Source organism: Podarcis vaucheri (assembly GCF_965113315.1).
Source record: "Podarcis vaucheri genome assembly, chromosome: 13".
Classification (NCBI taxonomy): Eukaryota; Metazoa; Chordata; class Lepidosauria; order Squamata; family Lacertidae; genus Podarcis; species Podarcis vaucheri.
The window spans coordinates 32,839,735-32,856,415 of record NC_138751.1 but is presented as its reverse complement, the minus strand read 5'-3'; the positions used below and the strand labels follow the sequence as shown (position 1 = coordinate 32,856,415).

Genomic DNA, 16,681 nt, shown 5'->3' with positions numbered 1-16,681 from the left:
TTTACCTGAAGGCTCATTCTGCTTTACATTTCAAAGCTAATTATGCAAGGCAAGGAAAAAAAGGGGAGGATAAAACCTTGGGACAGGAACCTGAGAAATTCACCTCTACTTTTGTATTCCCCCCTCCATACAACTCCACTAAAAATAGTACGTAATGACAAAACACAGTCTATATATATCTCTGAACTGAGAGCACCTGAGTCTGGCAGGTAGGGGAACACACTAGAGATAGTTCTGTTTGTGTGAGGTTTTTAATTCCCCCCCACCGCCTTTTCAAAAAGCAGTTGCACTGTACAAAAGGTGGTTGCTGATTTTTTAAAAAAGTATTTTACTTTTTTTTCCGTCCATTTCTTCCCCCAAATAATCTAAGGCCTGCTCGCTCTCTCCCTTGTAAAAAGTGGATCTTCTGATCACCCTTTTTGAACTAATTGGAAACTGCCACCACTCTGTTGTGAACACTTATTGTATTATGTTGCTAAAATATGAGTTTCCTTTGGGAGCTGTAGAAAGAACTAACACAATTCTCAGGCATGTTTACTCAATTTCTTTCTGAGTTCAAGTGGGTTTACTCCCCTGTGCATGGGGGAAACCCCCCCCCCATAGCCAAAGTGTTGCATCCAACTAAAATGTTACTCAGGCTAGACCCATTCAAGGACCCAAGTTAGTCATACCCATTCATTTCAATGGGTCTCCTCTATGACTAACATTGGATACAGTATTGCAACACTATAATTAAAGGAGCAAAGTTATTGGTACTCATTCATTTCAGTGGTTCTACTCTGACTATGAATACCATTGGATGAAATATTGCAATACTACAGTAACCTGGACTAAGCCCCATTGAATACATTGGAACTTGCTAGTAGGAAAACATACACCCACTGTTTGCTTTTCTTCCTATACGGAGCTTTAGGGACACAATCTAGGGTGGAAAGTCTTATGGAACTCACACAGGAGGATATTAGATTTAAAGCCCCAGAAAAAAAAACCAATGACTTCTTCTCTATATTTTTGGTGTGTTCAATTTGCCCATCTTCAGCTTCTATCAAATATTTTAATATCTTAAGTTATTTGTGTCTATTTATAGCATTGCAAAACACTTCCAAAAATCTTTCAGAAAGATACAGCAAGTTGCCAAGGAATTTTAGAAGGATGTAAAAAGGGAGTTTACAGATGGGGAGAAGGAGGATTGTTATATTTTGCACACTGAATAATTCCATGTTGTTGAGAACTTGTTTAAGGGATACGAGAGAGAATATTTAGGCATTTCATGGAATGCAATTCCAGAATGTATATCTATTTTACACTCTCATCCATATGCTTTCTCCCCATCTGTTAATAGGCTGCAGACACCACTTTCTTGGAAGTAAGCCCAGCTGCACTCAATGGGGCTTGCGTCTGAGCAGAGACATGCACAGGATTGCACTGTGTGATCTCATCCATTTCAGTGGAACCAACTTACAAGGGCGTGATTTAAAGTCAAAGTCAGAAGTAAATCTCAGTAGGATTTACTCCCAGTTACGTAAATGCGCTGAGGACAACACCTTCAGGACTGCAGCCTCAATTGGCTAACTTTAATCTAGACTCAGTTTAAGCAAAATAAGCAGGGGGGATTTCTTCCAACTACTGTTGTTTTCTACAAGTATCTGTCTTAGCAAAAACACACACACATAAGGCATAAATAGAACCCTGTGATGAAAGTGCAACAGTGCTGCAGAGATGATGTTGGCTTCTACAAATAAGGCTTAAATCGGTTTTTGTTTTAAATTTCTTGCACAAGAATAAAGTGTTTGTACATGGCATGAAGCATTTCTTGCATTTTTAGTTCTGCAATGCAATTGTGAAACCTATCATTGGTTAGAACAGTGGATCCCAAACCCTTTCCCCCTCCATGGGCTACTTGAAAATTGCTGAGGCTCTTGGCAGACCACTTAGTGGTTTTTCTGCCTGTTGTAGCAATTGGTAATTCACTGTGCCAGATGCTGTATGGTTTTTAATTGTATTTCTATTGCTTCTTTTATTCCGTACGATTAAAACTGTAATGCAATAAAATGCAATAGAAGAAACGAAAGAAAGACAAATACAATTTTAAATATCAGGTCAACTGAATGGAGCTCGTGGACCAAAGTCTGGGAACTCCTGGGCTAGAATGTGCAACTTTGAAAATGCCCCACTTTCACATCCTATCTTGCACTGATAACATTGACATATGCCAACAGGGGCAGGGGGATGAAAGAGAGGCTCCAAGGACCATTGCGGACAGTGTTGACTGTCCAAAATGTCATCAGCTACCACTACACAAACTGTAAATATTTTTGCATTTCTAGGAAAAAGCTCAGAGGTCATCCCTGCCAGTAGTAGGCAGACTGAGCTGGTTGGTTCTGGCGAAAGATGGCACTGATAGCAAAGGTAAGCAAATTGTCAAGTTATTTAAGCTCTTATTATGATGGTTATTACTACTACTGGAGTGGGTGCCGCTACTGTCTGGATTTCACAACTTCCGACACCTCAAAACCATGCCAAACATTTGGGGGCGTGTGTGTCTCCCTGGCAAAGGCGGCAATTAGCAGATCAATTAGGTTACATCTTTAAAAACCTCATATTTTCACAGGGATCGGACAATACACATTTGGCAAATAATCTGACTGTAACGGCCACCTTTGAAAGGGCCATCGCTCAGGTGAAAACTGTTCCCATGTTTACATGCACTGAAAATAGCCAGGGCTGTTGCTTAGCAGAAGATAACTTTGAAATAATAATTAAAAATAAAAATAAAAGAACAATACATGCAACTTTAAAAGCACACATGGATCTTTCTTACACTCTTTGGACATATGTGTGAATGTTCTCCATGCTGCATTTTTTTAAAAAGTCACTTTTAAAATTTACGTACAGGCTAGCAAATATGGAATGTATATTTGCATCACAGCTGCAGGAATGACGTGCACATTTAGTGTCATGTATGAAAACATTATCTGTGGATGCACCTGAAACTGGTACATTGCAGCTTACAAAAATCCAGCAACTTCCCATCTGTGAAACACACTCAAAGAGACAAAGGGGTGTTCTCATCAATTTCAGTGGAGGAAACAGACCAGAGCACAATTTACTTTGTACAAATGCTTCCTCCACAGAAATGAATGGGTCTATATACATGTATACACATGTTCCATCTGATCATCAGAGGAAATGTGAGGTTCTGTATTTAGAGAAAGGAGATTGCAACCCTGCTCTACAGAATACTACTCCTGGTAACCCTCAGATCACTGAATGAAATAACCCTTTCAGCTGAAGCTGTTTTAAAAAAAACAACAAAATTAATGGCAACTGTTTTTAGATGTTTTAAACTGTTTTGGTTTTTTTAGAACCTTTTTTCGGGGTGGGGAAAAGGATGTTGTTTGCTACCCTAAGGAGGAACGGTGGGATAATGAAGTTAATATATAATTCATCACCATCATCCTACAATCAATGGGATTTTTGCCACTAAAGAAGCAGGACTGCACCCCTGTAACATGCTTCCAGAGAAGTAAATTCAGTGGGACTTGTTTCACAAGTAAAGATGCTTAGCACTGCAGCCCTAGTCTCTGAGGTGCTTCCAAACCTGGCAGCTGCTAATACTTTCCTGAATAATACAATTCGGGATAGGTATATGCACACATTGTGTACTCGTAATTTCTTCCTGCACGTTAGCATACACATACATAAACCACATGTGCTTTGTACGCACAAGCTGACAACATAGCATTCACGTGATAAGTACGTGCTCTTTCCAACATGTAAAAAAAAAAGGTGGGGCTGGCGAGTTGAATACCACCACACCAAGCCTTGAAAAAGGAACACATATCTATGAATAGCTGCATGTACATTTTAAAGAATAATGAAACTGAAATTATATGCAAATTATACACACACACACACACACACACACACACACAAACGAGATGGGGCACAATCCGCCTGGAAGTTCTCCTGCGTGATCCCTCTAGAGATGAATGGGTGACACACAAGATGGGCTCTCATGCACCTCCCATTCAAAGGGGTTTGTGAAAGAGGAACTCCTGGTGGATGGTGCCTGTGATTCCTGTGTAGCAAATGGGGCAGATGAACCAGAGAAGAGGTTATTCTTTCCTTATATAATGAGATACGTAGAATGTCCCTACTGCAATCTCCTGTTTGTGCTTTCTCGTTCTTGTTAACAGTTCAGAGTATTTCTTATATTTATATAAAGGAAAAGGAGAGGGAGCATTGTGTTTTAGCCCTGATCCTGAGGAGAAGGCTGTGCATGCATGCACAGATAAATTACACAATTTATGTGTGCGCGCGCAGGGATGTCCTGTGGTGTAAGACATGCATTTTCCCTCTCTGAATGTAACACCCCCAAATTCTGCAGCCTTCTGCATACTGGTTAATATGCTCTGGAAACCTCATTCCACAAACTGCTTTCACTGATTGTGTCTTTCGAAGCTGCTCCCCCCACCCCCATTTTAACAAATCTATGTCATGTTTCATACTGAATTTCTTTCCTTCCTTCCTTCCTTCCTTCCTTCCTTCCTATCACTCTTTCTTCCTGTTTCTCTCTTGTCCGGCTCACTATTACAAAACTCCCAATGAAGTTAAAGGTAGAAATTGAAAGCCGGGGGGGGGGGGAGGAGGGAGTAGGGAGAGGACATGTCAATATTTGGCCTCCACTGAATTCCACATTCCTCCGAAAATAAGGTGTGCAGTTAAATGAACAGGGCTGTCTGCCTGGCAAACACCAGGACCCCTCCTTTCTTTTATGCAAAGTTGGGCTCAAATTTTGAACACAATAAGACAGGGCTGAGTAGGGTTGTGAGGCGGTTTTTGAAGAAAATTAAGACAGCAACAAGAAGAAAAATCTCCCCACCCACCCCCGTCATATTCCTCCAATTTTCCCAAGTCGCCAGAGCAGCCAAAAAGACCAGGCTATACAAGTTGACAGCAAAATAAAATAAAAACAAAAAGCCCACAACCCTCTTTTTTTCCTTCTGTCACCAGCAAAAACAACTTACGATCTAGGCAACAAATATTCAAGGCTGGTTACTGAAAAGGGGGAGTTTTCAATGTTAATTTAGTCCTCCACATACAAAGCTCCCAAGTTATGCTGTATTCCCAGGAATAATCTGGTTTCATTCTTTTTGTTGTTGGGAGAAAAAACTGGGGACAATTAAGGTGGAAATCCTCCTCCATCAAGGTGGCCCAAATGAATGTATTCTACCCAAGAGAATTCATACAAACTAATTTAAACCCATTTTCCCCCCTTTAGGGGCATGGGAAAGCTACTCCTCATTTCCTTTCAAAATTGATTTGAACAATACAAATTCCCCTTTCTCTCCAACAAAAATGCAGGTTGTTAAAGGGAAAAAATAAACCAACAGAACTACACTAAGCGTATTTACTGAGTTCCACTGGAATTCCACCCTTATTCCTCTCAAAAAGAGTGTCAAGACTGCTGCCTGCAGAAGGCAGAATATTTTGGCCAGGGGAAGAAAAGAAAAAAGGGTTTCGCTATTTTAAACATGTTTAATCAGAAGTGAGTACCAGAAATTGCAACATGGGGTTATTCCCTTGCAACTGTGTCCAGGATTGCAACCTTTTAAAAGCATCTTATTTTCTCCGTTCCAAGTTCACTTTGATTCACTGCCACTTCCAAAAATCCGTGAAACTCAAGAAGCCAGAATTTCCCCTTAGTTGAAATCTGCAATTTTAATCCATTATTTATTTTGTTTTATTTCCCCAGGTAAGATTCTTGGGGTGGTGAGGAGAAAATGTTATTTTAATAGAAGGAAGGTGGGAACAAAGACTGTCCAAAATATGACAATTACCCGGAGCACAGTCACTAGGCAGTAAAAACAAGTCTATAATGGGGGCTTACTTCCAGATAAACATGTTTCGACCTTTGGGTTTAATTCCCAGTAATTCCAGAAATATTCACCTTATAGAGAACGACACTTTCTTTGCACTGATTAAAAAACTGTTCTGTGACCTCCACTGATTGTACAGCAACTCCAGAGTAACAGTTCTGGCTTGTGCACTGAGATCCAATTTTGAAACAGGGGAAATATAGGTTGAGGTTTGGTTTTGATTTCAGGCAGGCAGGCAGGCAAACCTCTGAAGACAAAGAGGAATAATAAAAGGAAAGAACATTTGTTTGTATCAGGGAGGGAGGGGGTGTAGTTTCCTCTGACAGTGTGGTTGGGGGGGGGAGAATCTCTTTTTTCTGCATTCCACTTTGGAGATCAAATTGTCCATCTGCATTTCATTGCAAATTTGCCCCTGGATCCAATTTCTTTTTCCAGTAAATTTTTAAATAAACAGAATGTTACCGAAGGCTACTTAAAAGTCAGGGTTCTATTAGGCAACAAACAACAACCTCCTTTTTAAAAAACACAACTGTTTCAAGTAACCCTTTTCTCTCCCTCCCTCTCTTTCTTTCTTTTGGTTCAAGCAAGATCAGGGATTTATTTCTTTTTCTTTTTCCCAAATGAAGTTGCGTCTCCCACTTCTGCACCTTTTCAGTAGACAGTAGAATATACTTAATTTTGCTTAAAATCACTTTTTGCACCATTCAACACACACTATCCCAAATTCAGGCAAAAAGAAAAAGAAATTCCATTCTACTAAAAAAGAAAAATCCCCTTGCAAAATTCTGCTGTTGGGGATAAAACAGTCACTTTTGTCTTGCTTTAGTTTTAATCAGGAAACGGATGGAGGCTGGGGGGGGGGAGGAGTGATGCTTTGATGAGTTTAATGTGCGGTGGTTGAAAGGCCATGCCATTTCTCTTCCAAATTAAGGAAGAAAGGTGGGGGAGGGGAGGGGAGTATACTTTTAACTTGGCAAATGAGGGAGGGGGAGAAGAGAAGGGTCTTTCACTGGGGAGGGGGAGGGGAGGCTGCCTTGAAACTTTCTCATTCCTCACAACACACCCACAACTCTTTTAAATTTCTCTGCATGGAGCAAACCACTCCAGATTAAAAGGAAGGGGGAGGTCAGCTATGCCCCAAACTTCCTTTGTGTCTTTTCCACCCCCTAACAGACCTTTTCTGCCCTCCCCATATTAAAATGTTGGGCATATTAAGCCAAAGTATTGCAACCATAAATATCTTTTTTTATTATTACACACACCACCAAATTTTGTTCTCCAACCTCTTTTACACTCTTTCAGTACTGCTCTGTTTTTTTGTGTGCGTGATTTTTTTCATTTTAAATCATCAGTTGCTCCACACTTGAGGCCTACTTCCAACCAAGGTTCAAATTTCAACTTTTCAGAAGCTGTGGGATCTTTTGAAGAAAGTGAGGAATGAGAAAGCTCTTTAAAACAAAGCTTTTGTTCTTTTTAAAGTAAAGGAATGCCAGAAATTCCATTTGTCAAGGCATCCTTGAGGGTTAAAAAAAAAAGTAATCATGATTGGAAAGTCAGATCTCTTCCTACCCTATTTAACACATTTACTTTAAAATAAGTTCCACTGATTTCAGTAGAACCTACTTCTAAGCAACTGTGTTTTAAGATCACAAGCTGCTGTCACCAACACACTTACTTGGAATTAAAGGCCACTGAAACAAAAAATGTTACAGCCGAGTAAATATTTTTTTTCAGATTGCAATATCAGATTCTCCATCTCTCTCTTTTTTGGCTACATATTCAATTCGCTTCGTCCCCCATCCAAAAAAAAAAAAAAAGTCAACCTGTTGCACGTAAACCAGCTTATATCCTCCATCTAGAAGTCCTCTAAACGGTATCCCCGGAATTTCAGGCTGGGGGGCACGGGGATGGCATTGCCCCCCAGCTGCCAGGTCCAAAGCGGGTGCGTTTTGGAGAGGGCGCACGAGTCTTTTACGCACAGAGAGGACGCAGGACACAGATCCCCATCAGAGCCGACGACCAAAGCGGGCGTACAGGGAAAGGTACCCATCAAAGAAAACGGATTCCTGGCGGGAGCCGGGCTGGTGTGGAGCAAGCGTTTGCAAGGCGGCGTGGCCCCCTTTTTGGTCGTCTTCCTCGAAATCTTTGGGGGCCTCCCTTTGGCCTGCCTTTCCTGCTCGGCACGCCTGCGTTTAGCGTTCCTTTCTAAGTCGCTGCCGCTTTTGGCCAGGCTGAGGAGGCCGGCTCTGGAGGCGGAGGAACTCCCTTTGGCCTGCTCGGCCCTGCGCAAACCTTTCCCGTCCACATTGAAGCCTTTGGCATAGCACCACAGCTTGGACTGCCTGATAAGCCTGTCGAATTGAGCTTCCCTCCCCGACCCTTCCTTGGAGTCCTGGTGCAGAACTGATTCCTCAGCCTTGTCCGGCTCGCCAACGCGGAGGTCCTCACTGGAGCAAAGGAAGTCCTTGGAGAAGTCTTCGCGCTCCGGGGCGCATGACTCCGAAGCTTCCCGAAAGCCTCTCTTTGGCTGCGGGCCTTCGCTGGGGCTGCTGGGACGGGCAGGGAAGACGGGAGAGCTCCTCGCCTCCTGCTTTACTCGGGGTTCCGGGTCCTCGCGCGGGGGCACCTTTGGCGCGGTGGTAGGAGCCGGCTTGAAACTTTCCAAAGTGGAGGCGCGCAGCGTCCTGGCCCAGAAGAGTAAGTTCGGGTCAGGGCGCAAGGCTTTGGCTACGCCCGAGAGGGCTTGAGGAGAGGCAGCTTGGGGTGGGAGTCGAGGAAGCGCCGCCTGCCTGTAGCGGGTACTCTGCACCGAGTCCCCGCTGCACAGGGAGCTGCTTTCCGACCCGGAGGAGCTGCCTTCTTCGCTGCTGCAAGATGACTCTTCGTCGTCGTCGTCTTCTTCGTCGTCCTCCTCCGAGGAGTCGCTGGAACTGGCCGGGCTGGACGCGCCGCTGGAATCCGAGTCGCTGGAGTAGCCGGCCGACGTGCCTTGCCTCTTGGAGCCCGCGAAGGATGCCGAGCGACCCTTCTCCTTGCCCAGGCACCCGCAAGCCGAGCGCTTGGTGCGCCCGGCCTCCGCCTCGCCGGGTGCTTGGCTGGTGCCGTGCGCCCTGACGGCCGAGTGCAGGAGCTGCAAGTCGCCGGGGTAAGCGCTCAGCACGCCGGCCAGGAGCTGCTCTCGGCCGCTGCGGCTGTAGCTCTTCGGCAGCGGCGCGGCTTTCTCGTAGCCTCTGGCGAACGGGGCCCCTAAGAGCGCGTCCCGTTTGGCGCAGCCGGCACCCACGTTGGCGCGAAAGGCGCCGTCGGCTGCGCTGTACGCGGGAAGTAAGCGGGGCCGGTTGAACAGGTCCCCGGCTTCCCTCCTCTTGCTTTTCCTCTTCCTCTTCCTCTTCCTGGGGGCCAGGGCCTTGCACGAGGTGCAGAGGGCCTCCAGGTCCGCCTTGGAGATGAGCGAGCACTTGACGGCGCGCGTTGGCACGGACTGGATGGCTTTGAGGGTGCGCAGCTCCTTCAGGTCGCAGCGGCGGCTCTGGATCTTGAGGCTTTCCATCTTCTTGCTCACGGTGGCCCTCGGGATGTCCTTAAACAGGTCGCTGAAGACCTGCGTCAGGGCGAACATTCGCGTGCCGTTGATCTGCAAGTAGCCCAACGTGATGCCGTCGATTTCCTGGTAGCCAGCTTGGAAATCTCCATTGTAATCCACGGTGGCGGCGGCAGGAGCCATCCCGCAGGTCAGGAACATGTTTGTTTATCTGCTTATTCGTAAAAAAAGGGGGGCTTCGCAGCCACCAGCGAGGGGAGAGCTAGAAAGAGGGGTTCCTCTCCCAACCCCTCCTCATTCTCCCTCCTACCCCCCAAAATCAACCCGCTGCCGTTGAGTGATGAATTTTCCTTTGGAAGGCATCCCTTGAGGCTCCAGAGCCGCCTTTTCTCGCTGCCTTTCTTTCTTGCTCCACTCTAGAAATCCAGAGAGGGTTGCAAAGGAGAAGATTGTGGTCTTGCCATGGTCCTTTCCCTCCTCCTCCTCCTGGTACCTTTCCTATCTTAGTCTGGCGGTGTGTGCTTGGTGGGGAGGGGAGGGGAGGGAAGAAACAAGGAATCTCCCCCCTCTCAGCGTGCCTCTTTTTCTTTTTCTTTTTTTTTAAAAAAGCTCTCCTTTGAATTTGCAGATAGATCTTTAAAACCAATGAAGTCCACAGCCAAAGAAAAAGAGAGACAGTAACACACACATTTAAAAAAAACCACGCTCCGAAAAGAGGTTTTTAAAAGCACCCAGGTTGCACACCAAAATCCTTGTCATGTCCACCTTTCCCCCACCCCCCTTTGGCTTCTTTCTTCAAGACAGACTTGGAAGTACAGTATATTATAGGAAACACCCCACGAAATAATTTTCTCCAGAGCGCGAGCTGATTGGGTACTTTAACCTGGTGATGTCATAAAACCCCCAACATCGAACACACACCCCCACCCCCACGTAAAACCCTCATATAAAAAACCCCCTTTCATTTAAGAGTCGATCTGACACTGTCCAAAGAAGTAAGAGGAGCTTCGTATATACATGTGAATTGAGAGGCGGAGGTTGTGAAAAGATTTTTATGTATGTGCCTACGTATGTAGCCCATACAGCCATTTCCCTGCCATTGCTCTCTACACAATCTCTGCAATCTTTTCAAAGTACTGCTTTTACATTAAAAAATAAAATCAAATCTGCAGTATCTGATATTCCCATCGAACATTTTTAATGTTTTAATACTTGCCAACTGTATTACATTTGAAGGCCCCCCTCCCCCACTTGCCAAATCTCTAGCTAGGATTATATATTGTCATAGGCTTTTTAAAAAAGCAGCTTTATTGGGAGGCAAATATAATTTTCTTTGATAGCTTTCTGTCTTTGGGAATGCTTTTTGGAGTGGGGAGAGGGTGATAGCCTTTAGAATTTTATTTTAAAAAACCCCGGCTAAGCTTAAGAATGACAGGCACCCATCAGTTCGCACAAGAATGGCTTGCTCTTTTAAAAACCAGATCAATTTTTTTTTTTGCTCTGCAATAATTACACCCTCTATAACATAATTATTATTATTTAAGCATCTTTTATTATTGTTCCCCCCCCATGAATCTTTTGTCTCTTTGTACCTTTCCCAGGTATGTTTTCTTCCTTTCACCAGCCTTCTGAATGAATTGTGTTTTTTAATGAGCTCTTCTTGAGTCCTCACCTTTTTTTTTTAAGAAAAAGGAGAGTATTGGGGAGGCAACCGTTTTGTTACTTACTTATAACAATATATGTGTCGCAATACAGCAGGAAATTGTCCATTTCCAATGTCATTTGAAGTGAAGGGGAGCTGCGCAGGAACTAAGGGCACTGATTCTGTGGGTTTTATGTAAAAATCTGTGGGTTGCATTTTCTAGCTCAAAACAGTATGTAAAGAGATTTGACAAATAAAATAAACAGAGTGAAAAACCAGCTTATTTTCTTTGGAGTAAGAAAGGTTTTTGTTCTTACATGGAATTGTATCTTTTCACAACTGCCATTTCCGCCACCCCCACCCCCCAAAAAAAATTAAAATTAAAATTGGTGGTGAGGTACAAAAGATACCTCCACACTTTTCATTCCTACACTGCTACATAACGACTGACCATATGTTTTCAAATTCAGCTCTCTGTGGTATGTTCTAGACTTCTCAATTGATTCAATGGCCCATTGCATTTGCAACCATTCAGCTGAATTAAGCATCGTATGTGATTTCCTGTATTTTGCCAGTAAACAAGTTGCTGTACAAAAGATTCACAAACAAAGCCTTGGTCTTAACTATTAAAATATCCAAGCCACAATTGCATTGGAATTGAAAGGGCAGGTTTGATTCTATTTCTCTTCTAAATATTCCATAAAATCTCTTTCCGGCCCATTAAAAAAGAAAAAGGAAAAAACATAGGGAGTTTCCCACCAGACATGTAAAAAGTTCAGCATTGTCTATGAATGCTCTCCACTTTGATATGTATATGTCTTATAAATCCTGTTCAGTCTGTAAGGTGTCAAGTGCCATTGATATACAGTTTTTGCATATGATTCGCATTTGCCTCTGTTAAGCCTACAGGTTGTCGGAATTAACCGAGATCAAAGAATCGTAGTTCGTTCCATTCTGTGGGGTCAGAAATGATTATTGATCCTGTTTTTATATAGAATAACCAGCTATATTCGCTTCTGTATAAAATTGTGCCTGAAGAAAGCTAGTTTTCAATCTGGTGTTTTGAAGTTGAATCTCTTCCTTTGTCAATTCTTGGAGGTGGACTTTTACTGATTTCCATGGAATTTGCTTTCAAGTAAATATATATATATATTCTGCTCAGGGTATCATAACCGTCAGGATGCTTAAGCAACAGTTTTGTCCAATGCAGGGCAGGATGCGTAGATGTACAGGTACCATTAATTCATTAATTTTATTAAATTTGTATGCCCCCCTTCATCTGTAGATCTTGGGGCGGCCAACGTAATTGGTGTGCCAGCATAGGTTTCCAAGTGTGCGTTTTCCGTACCAAGTGTGAAGAAGGCTGTTGAGCAAAGAACAAGGAGCTGCACATCCCAACCCTTTTGTAGCACATGGGTAATTCTGCGCTTTTGCCTCTACGAGGAAATGGGTGTTGCAGCTGCTCTTGTGTTCTGCGGTGGGCATGATGTAACCCTCTGCTTCTCCTTGACGTCTCTGGAAAGGAGCCAGGGGCCACAATCCAGTACACAGCTAAACACCTTTCAGCCCATTGTTTACCTGCACTGTTTCTCTTCAAGTTAGCCTGACGATTTCCGATTTCCGGTGGGAAGGCGGCATCCTTTTGTTGTTGTTGCTGCTGCTAAATTTATATGCATGCTTTCCCTTTCCACTAATCTGCGTTCTTTCATTTAATTCTACCTTTCTTTAAAACATCCTCTGAGGGAAATGATTTCTTTGCATGTATTGCCAAAAAAAAAAAAAGTTTTTGTTTTGGAAGTTGATTGATTTCTACCTCTGTGAAGGCACAATCCAATGGGAAGTTCTCCTGCACAAGCTCCATTTATTAAAATTGGGGGCGGTGGTGTTTGCGCAGGAGAACTTCTGCTGCACTGTACCCTTCCCTTTTTTTTACTCCTGATTTGGTAAAATGGACTCAGAGGAAAAGTGTCACCTTTGGGGGGGGGGTTCCCTGTGTAAAATTGTCTTTAGGTGCAGAACTCCCCAGTTTTTGTCCCTCCACCATACCTCATCAGTTTTGTCTTTGCTTTCTCTCCTTGTCTCTCATATCTATTCCACGCTGCCTATCTCTGTACATCATGATTATCCAACCACTCCTTCCTCTATATCTTTTATTCACTTCAGTATCTGACCCCTTTTCTCTGCTATTGTTACCCATGTTGTTGTGTCCCTTTGTAATGGGATCTGCCCCCCACCCACCCAGCCCAGCAATGCAGATTTGATATGGGGACTTAACATCCCCAGATTGGATCTGAATTCAGCAGCGCTTTGTTGTTGTAAAAAAAAATAATCAACAATAAACCAAACTGAATTCACCAACCTTCAGGATAAAGTGAGCTATGTGATAAAAAAAGCATGTTGTTATTTTGAATGTGGCTATTAATGTTGCCCTTGCTATATGTTTTGCAAAAATAAAAATCTGAATCTCTTTTTCTCAAGAATTCACAAACTGAAAAACGCAGCAGTTCCAATCACCGCAAACTGAAACACTTATTAAAATTTGTCATCCTGTAGCTTGTCCTTCCCTTGGAAATATTTTCTCCCTAAGGATACAATACGTACTATGTATGTTTACTTGCAGGAATTTCATTTCAGTCAACAAGGCCTGGGCTGTCCCCACTTACCTGAGAGTGGGGCTCGCCGGAGTCAATGAGATTTGCTTCTTAGTAGATACTTATTGATTTGCACTATTAGCTTCCAAGCAAATTGTGTGTTTAGGGCAGGGATGGCAGTGACTAGGAACACAATCTTTAAAATTTGAAACACTGGATTAGGATTATACCAAACCATTGGAGGAGTCCCTGATAGCGGACAACTTTATGAGTTGCGCAAAAGAAGAAGGGAGAGATTTGAAGTAAGGGGCATGTGACCTTATTTGCATGTATTTCTCATCAATTATGTCAGTGACCCAAAACCTCTGACTTTTGTTTCTATTGCTTTTTTTAAAAAACCCAACGGAAATAAATAGGAGATGCCTTTATGCCATTAACAAAGATAAAGATTTCAGAAATATTTAATTGGTTAAGAAAATGACCACGTTCCCCTAAATAAAAATCCACCTCTAATTCTCCCAGAAGAGAAAATTCTCTGTTTGTGTGTTTGCGTATGTGTATGTGTTCATGTTTGACTCTTTCATCTATTTGGGTTCTACTTGTTGCACGACACAGAGGTTTGGATGGGCATCTTAAAATAAGATTCCCCACTCCTTTTTGCAGATGTGAAGAGGAGGATCCCTGATCGGGCTTTTGTTTGTTTGTTTATTCCCACTGAATGCTCAAATTGCAGGCAGCCTAATCAAAGTAAAACAAGGGTGGCGGGATGCTGGTTTGCTCACGGTGGGCAGAATCCTCTGGGAAGGTCTCCTGCACAAGCCTTCCTGAAATATGCATACTTTTGCAGTGCCATGTTATTTCAGCGCATTTTGTGCAGGAGAGCTTCCTCTGTGGCTGTGCCATACACTCCAAGGGATTGTTTTCCTTTTAAAAAAAGAGAGAACCCTTGTAATTTGTACTTTTGGAGACAGGCAGGTAGAGAAATGCGCCCTTCCCCCTGGCTCTCTTAATTGTGCACACTTTCAAATGCACGTCTGAGCACAAGGTTTTGCCCCACCACAACTGAAGCACTTGCAGCCGTCCTTGATTTCAACCTGCAAGCTTGGTATGTGTTTAATAGAGCCGCTCTCGCCCTGGGGAGATTCTGCCAACACACAATTCAGGACAGCCTACTTTTCTGTGCACGGAGAGCAATGACTGCTACCTACGAAGGGATCAAACTGGACGTGATGGGAGCAGGTCTGTGTGTCAAAACCCAACTATGCCCCATGCACAGAGAAAGCAGGTGGATATTAAACAGAATGAGACAGCGGGGGATGCACAGGCAAGGGACCGATGTTCAGATTCCCCTTTTCTGCATGCAGCTGGGCTCCAATACAAGAGGTGATCCTGGCTGGCGGTGGGGAGCAGCTTGGAGCAGTGCACACAAGAAGGTAACGTTCAGCTCCTCTCCTCTAGTCAGACATTTACTCATAAAACTGGACCGCCACCCCGTTCTTTGTGTTCAGAACAGATGTGGGCTGGAACACACAGATCTGTCACATCCATTTTGACTGTAGCAATAAGCCAGTCGGGACCAATTCAGGGTCCAAGAATTGCTGCTGCTACTTTTGTTTGGTGGGAGTTGACGGATTCCCTGTAAGTTTGCTTCAAGTGTGTACTTCAAAACATGCAAGTGTGAGAATACGGTGAAGGCTGCATGATACAGGTCTCCTCTGCTGGGAGCTGTGATTGTCTGCCTCTGAGTGCAGTCCCCTAATGTGAAGCCTGTCTTTGCCCCCTGTGCAGAGTTTATGAAATGGCCCTCGGGTGCCGCAGGAGATGTTTTGTGTGAGTTTATTACTTCGCTGTCATACTCTTCAGGGCTAATCCAGATCTACCCCAGGAGAGTGTCATTCCCTTATAGACCTGTCACGTTTGGCCGTTGCTAAAGGAAACAATTTTTTATTTTTAACCATTCCCAAGGCTGTTAACTGAGGATTCCACAGGATTCTTTGCCGGCCTGTCGGCCTGTCAAAAGTTTACTGCAGTCGATCTTGGGGTCAAATTTTAGCCCCCTCCTTCTGCGAGCACTTGGGAACAGCCGAAGCATCGATGCCAGAGGCTCACGTTCACCTTAACAGAGAGCTCACCTGGAAGGTGGGTTTTTACAGTGTCCTTTAAACCTTGATCCAGTCCTAAAGCTGCTGCCATTGGAGTGAGGCTCATCGATTTTGACTGGACATAGGATTGTGTGGCTGCTCACCTGGTTTTGAGATGGGAGCTGCAAATGAAGCCATACTCACTGCGATTAATTCGTTAAGTTTCTTAATAAAGAGAGTCAAACAATGCACCCGTATTTTAGTTTTGCTGTGTTTCATACGGAAATGGCTGACTTGCATATGTTTGCAACAGTGTAAAAAGAGTTCCTTATGCCGTCGTGTTTGTTCTTCATGCATTCCAAAAAATATATGGAGAATGACAACTTTGTTCTTTTAAAATGCACTCATTTCTTGCAAAAGTCTTGGTGGGTGGGCAAGGGTGGGGGCAAATTTGCATGCAGAATTTGGGATTAAGAATCCCACCCAAAACAGCACAAGTGCTGTGTCCCTTTAAATTGTCCATTAACCACAGCAGCTCAAGAGATTAGTCCAAATTCTGAATGGTGGTGGTTTTCAGGCCTTGGTGTGGCTTGAATGAGTTATACAACTGAGAAACCTGCAGAGTTTAGATGGGTTATTCACCCTGTTGATTCCAATGACACTTATACAACCACAGTAGTATTTAGCATTTATATAGTGCTTTATGTGTTCACTATAACATTATCTTGCTCATCCTTGAAAGCACCCCATAACGTAAGTCAGTGTTATTATACCCTTATTACAGATGGAACATGCTGAGGTTAATCACTGTCTTGTCAAAACCATCTAGTGTCTTTGCAGAGGTATGATTTGAACCCAGGGGCAGCATAGTTCATAGGTCCTGTCTCTCAGTTCCCAGTTATACTAGATCTTGAAGGAGTTGTGGAAATCAATCAGGAAAAGCA

At 43.6% G+C, this 16,681-nt stretch overlaps 1 protein-coding gene across 1 annotated transcript; it reads right to left on the bottom strand.

Annotated features, from left to right (window-relative positions):
• Window positions 1-3,314: 3,314 nt before the first annotated feature.
• EPOP (elongin BC and polycomb repressive complex 2 associated protein) lies at window positions 3,315-15,615 on the bottom strand. The gene has a single exon (XM_082197275.1). The coding sequence runs from the start codon at window positions 9,622-9,624 to the stop codon at window positions 7,738-7,740; it is 1,887 nt and encodes a 628-aa protein (XP_082053401.1). The 5' UTR covers window positions 9,625-15,615; the 3' UTR covers window positions 3,315-7,737.
• Window positions 15,616-16,681: the final 1,066 nt, after the last annotated feature.

Bases quoted from the DNA above. Each gene is read 5' to 3' on its own strand.
- EPOP (XM_082197275.1), bottom strand. From the start codon at position 9,624: ATGTTCCTGACCTGCGGGATGGCTCCTGCCGCCGCCACCGTGGATTAC.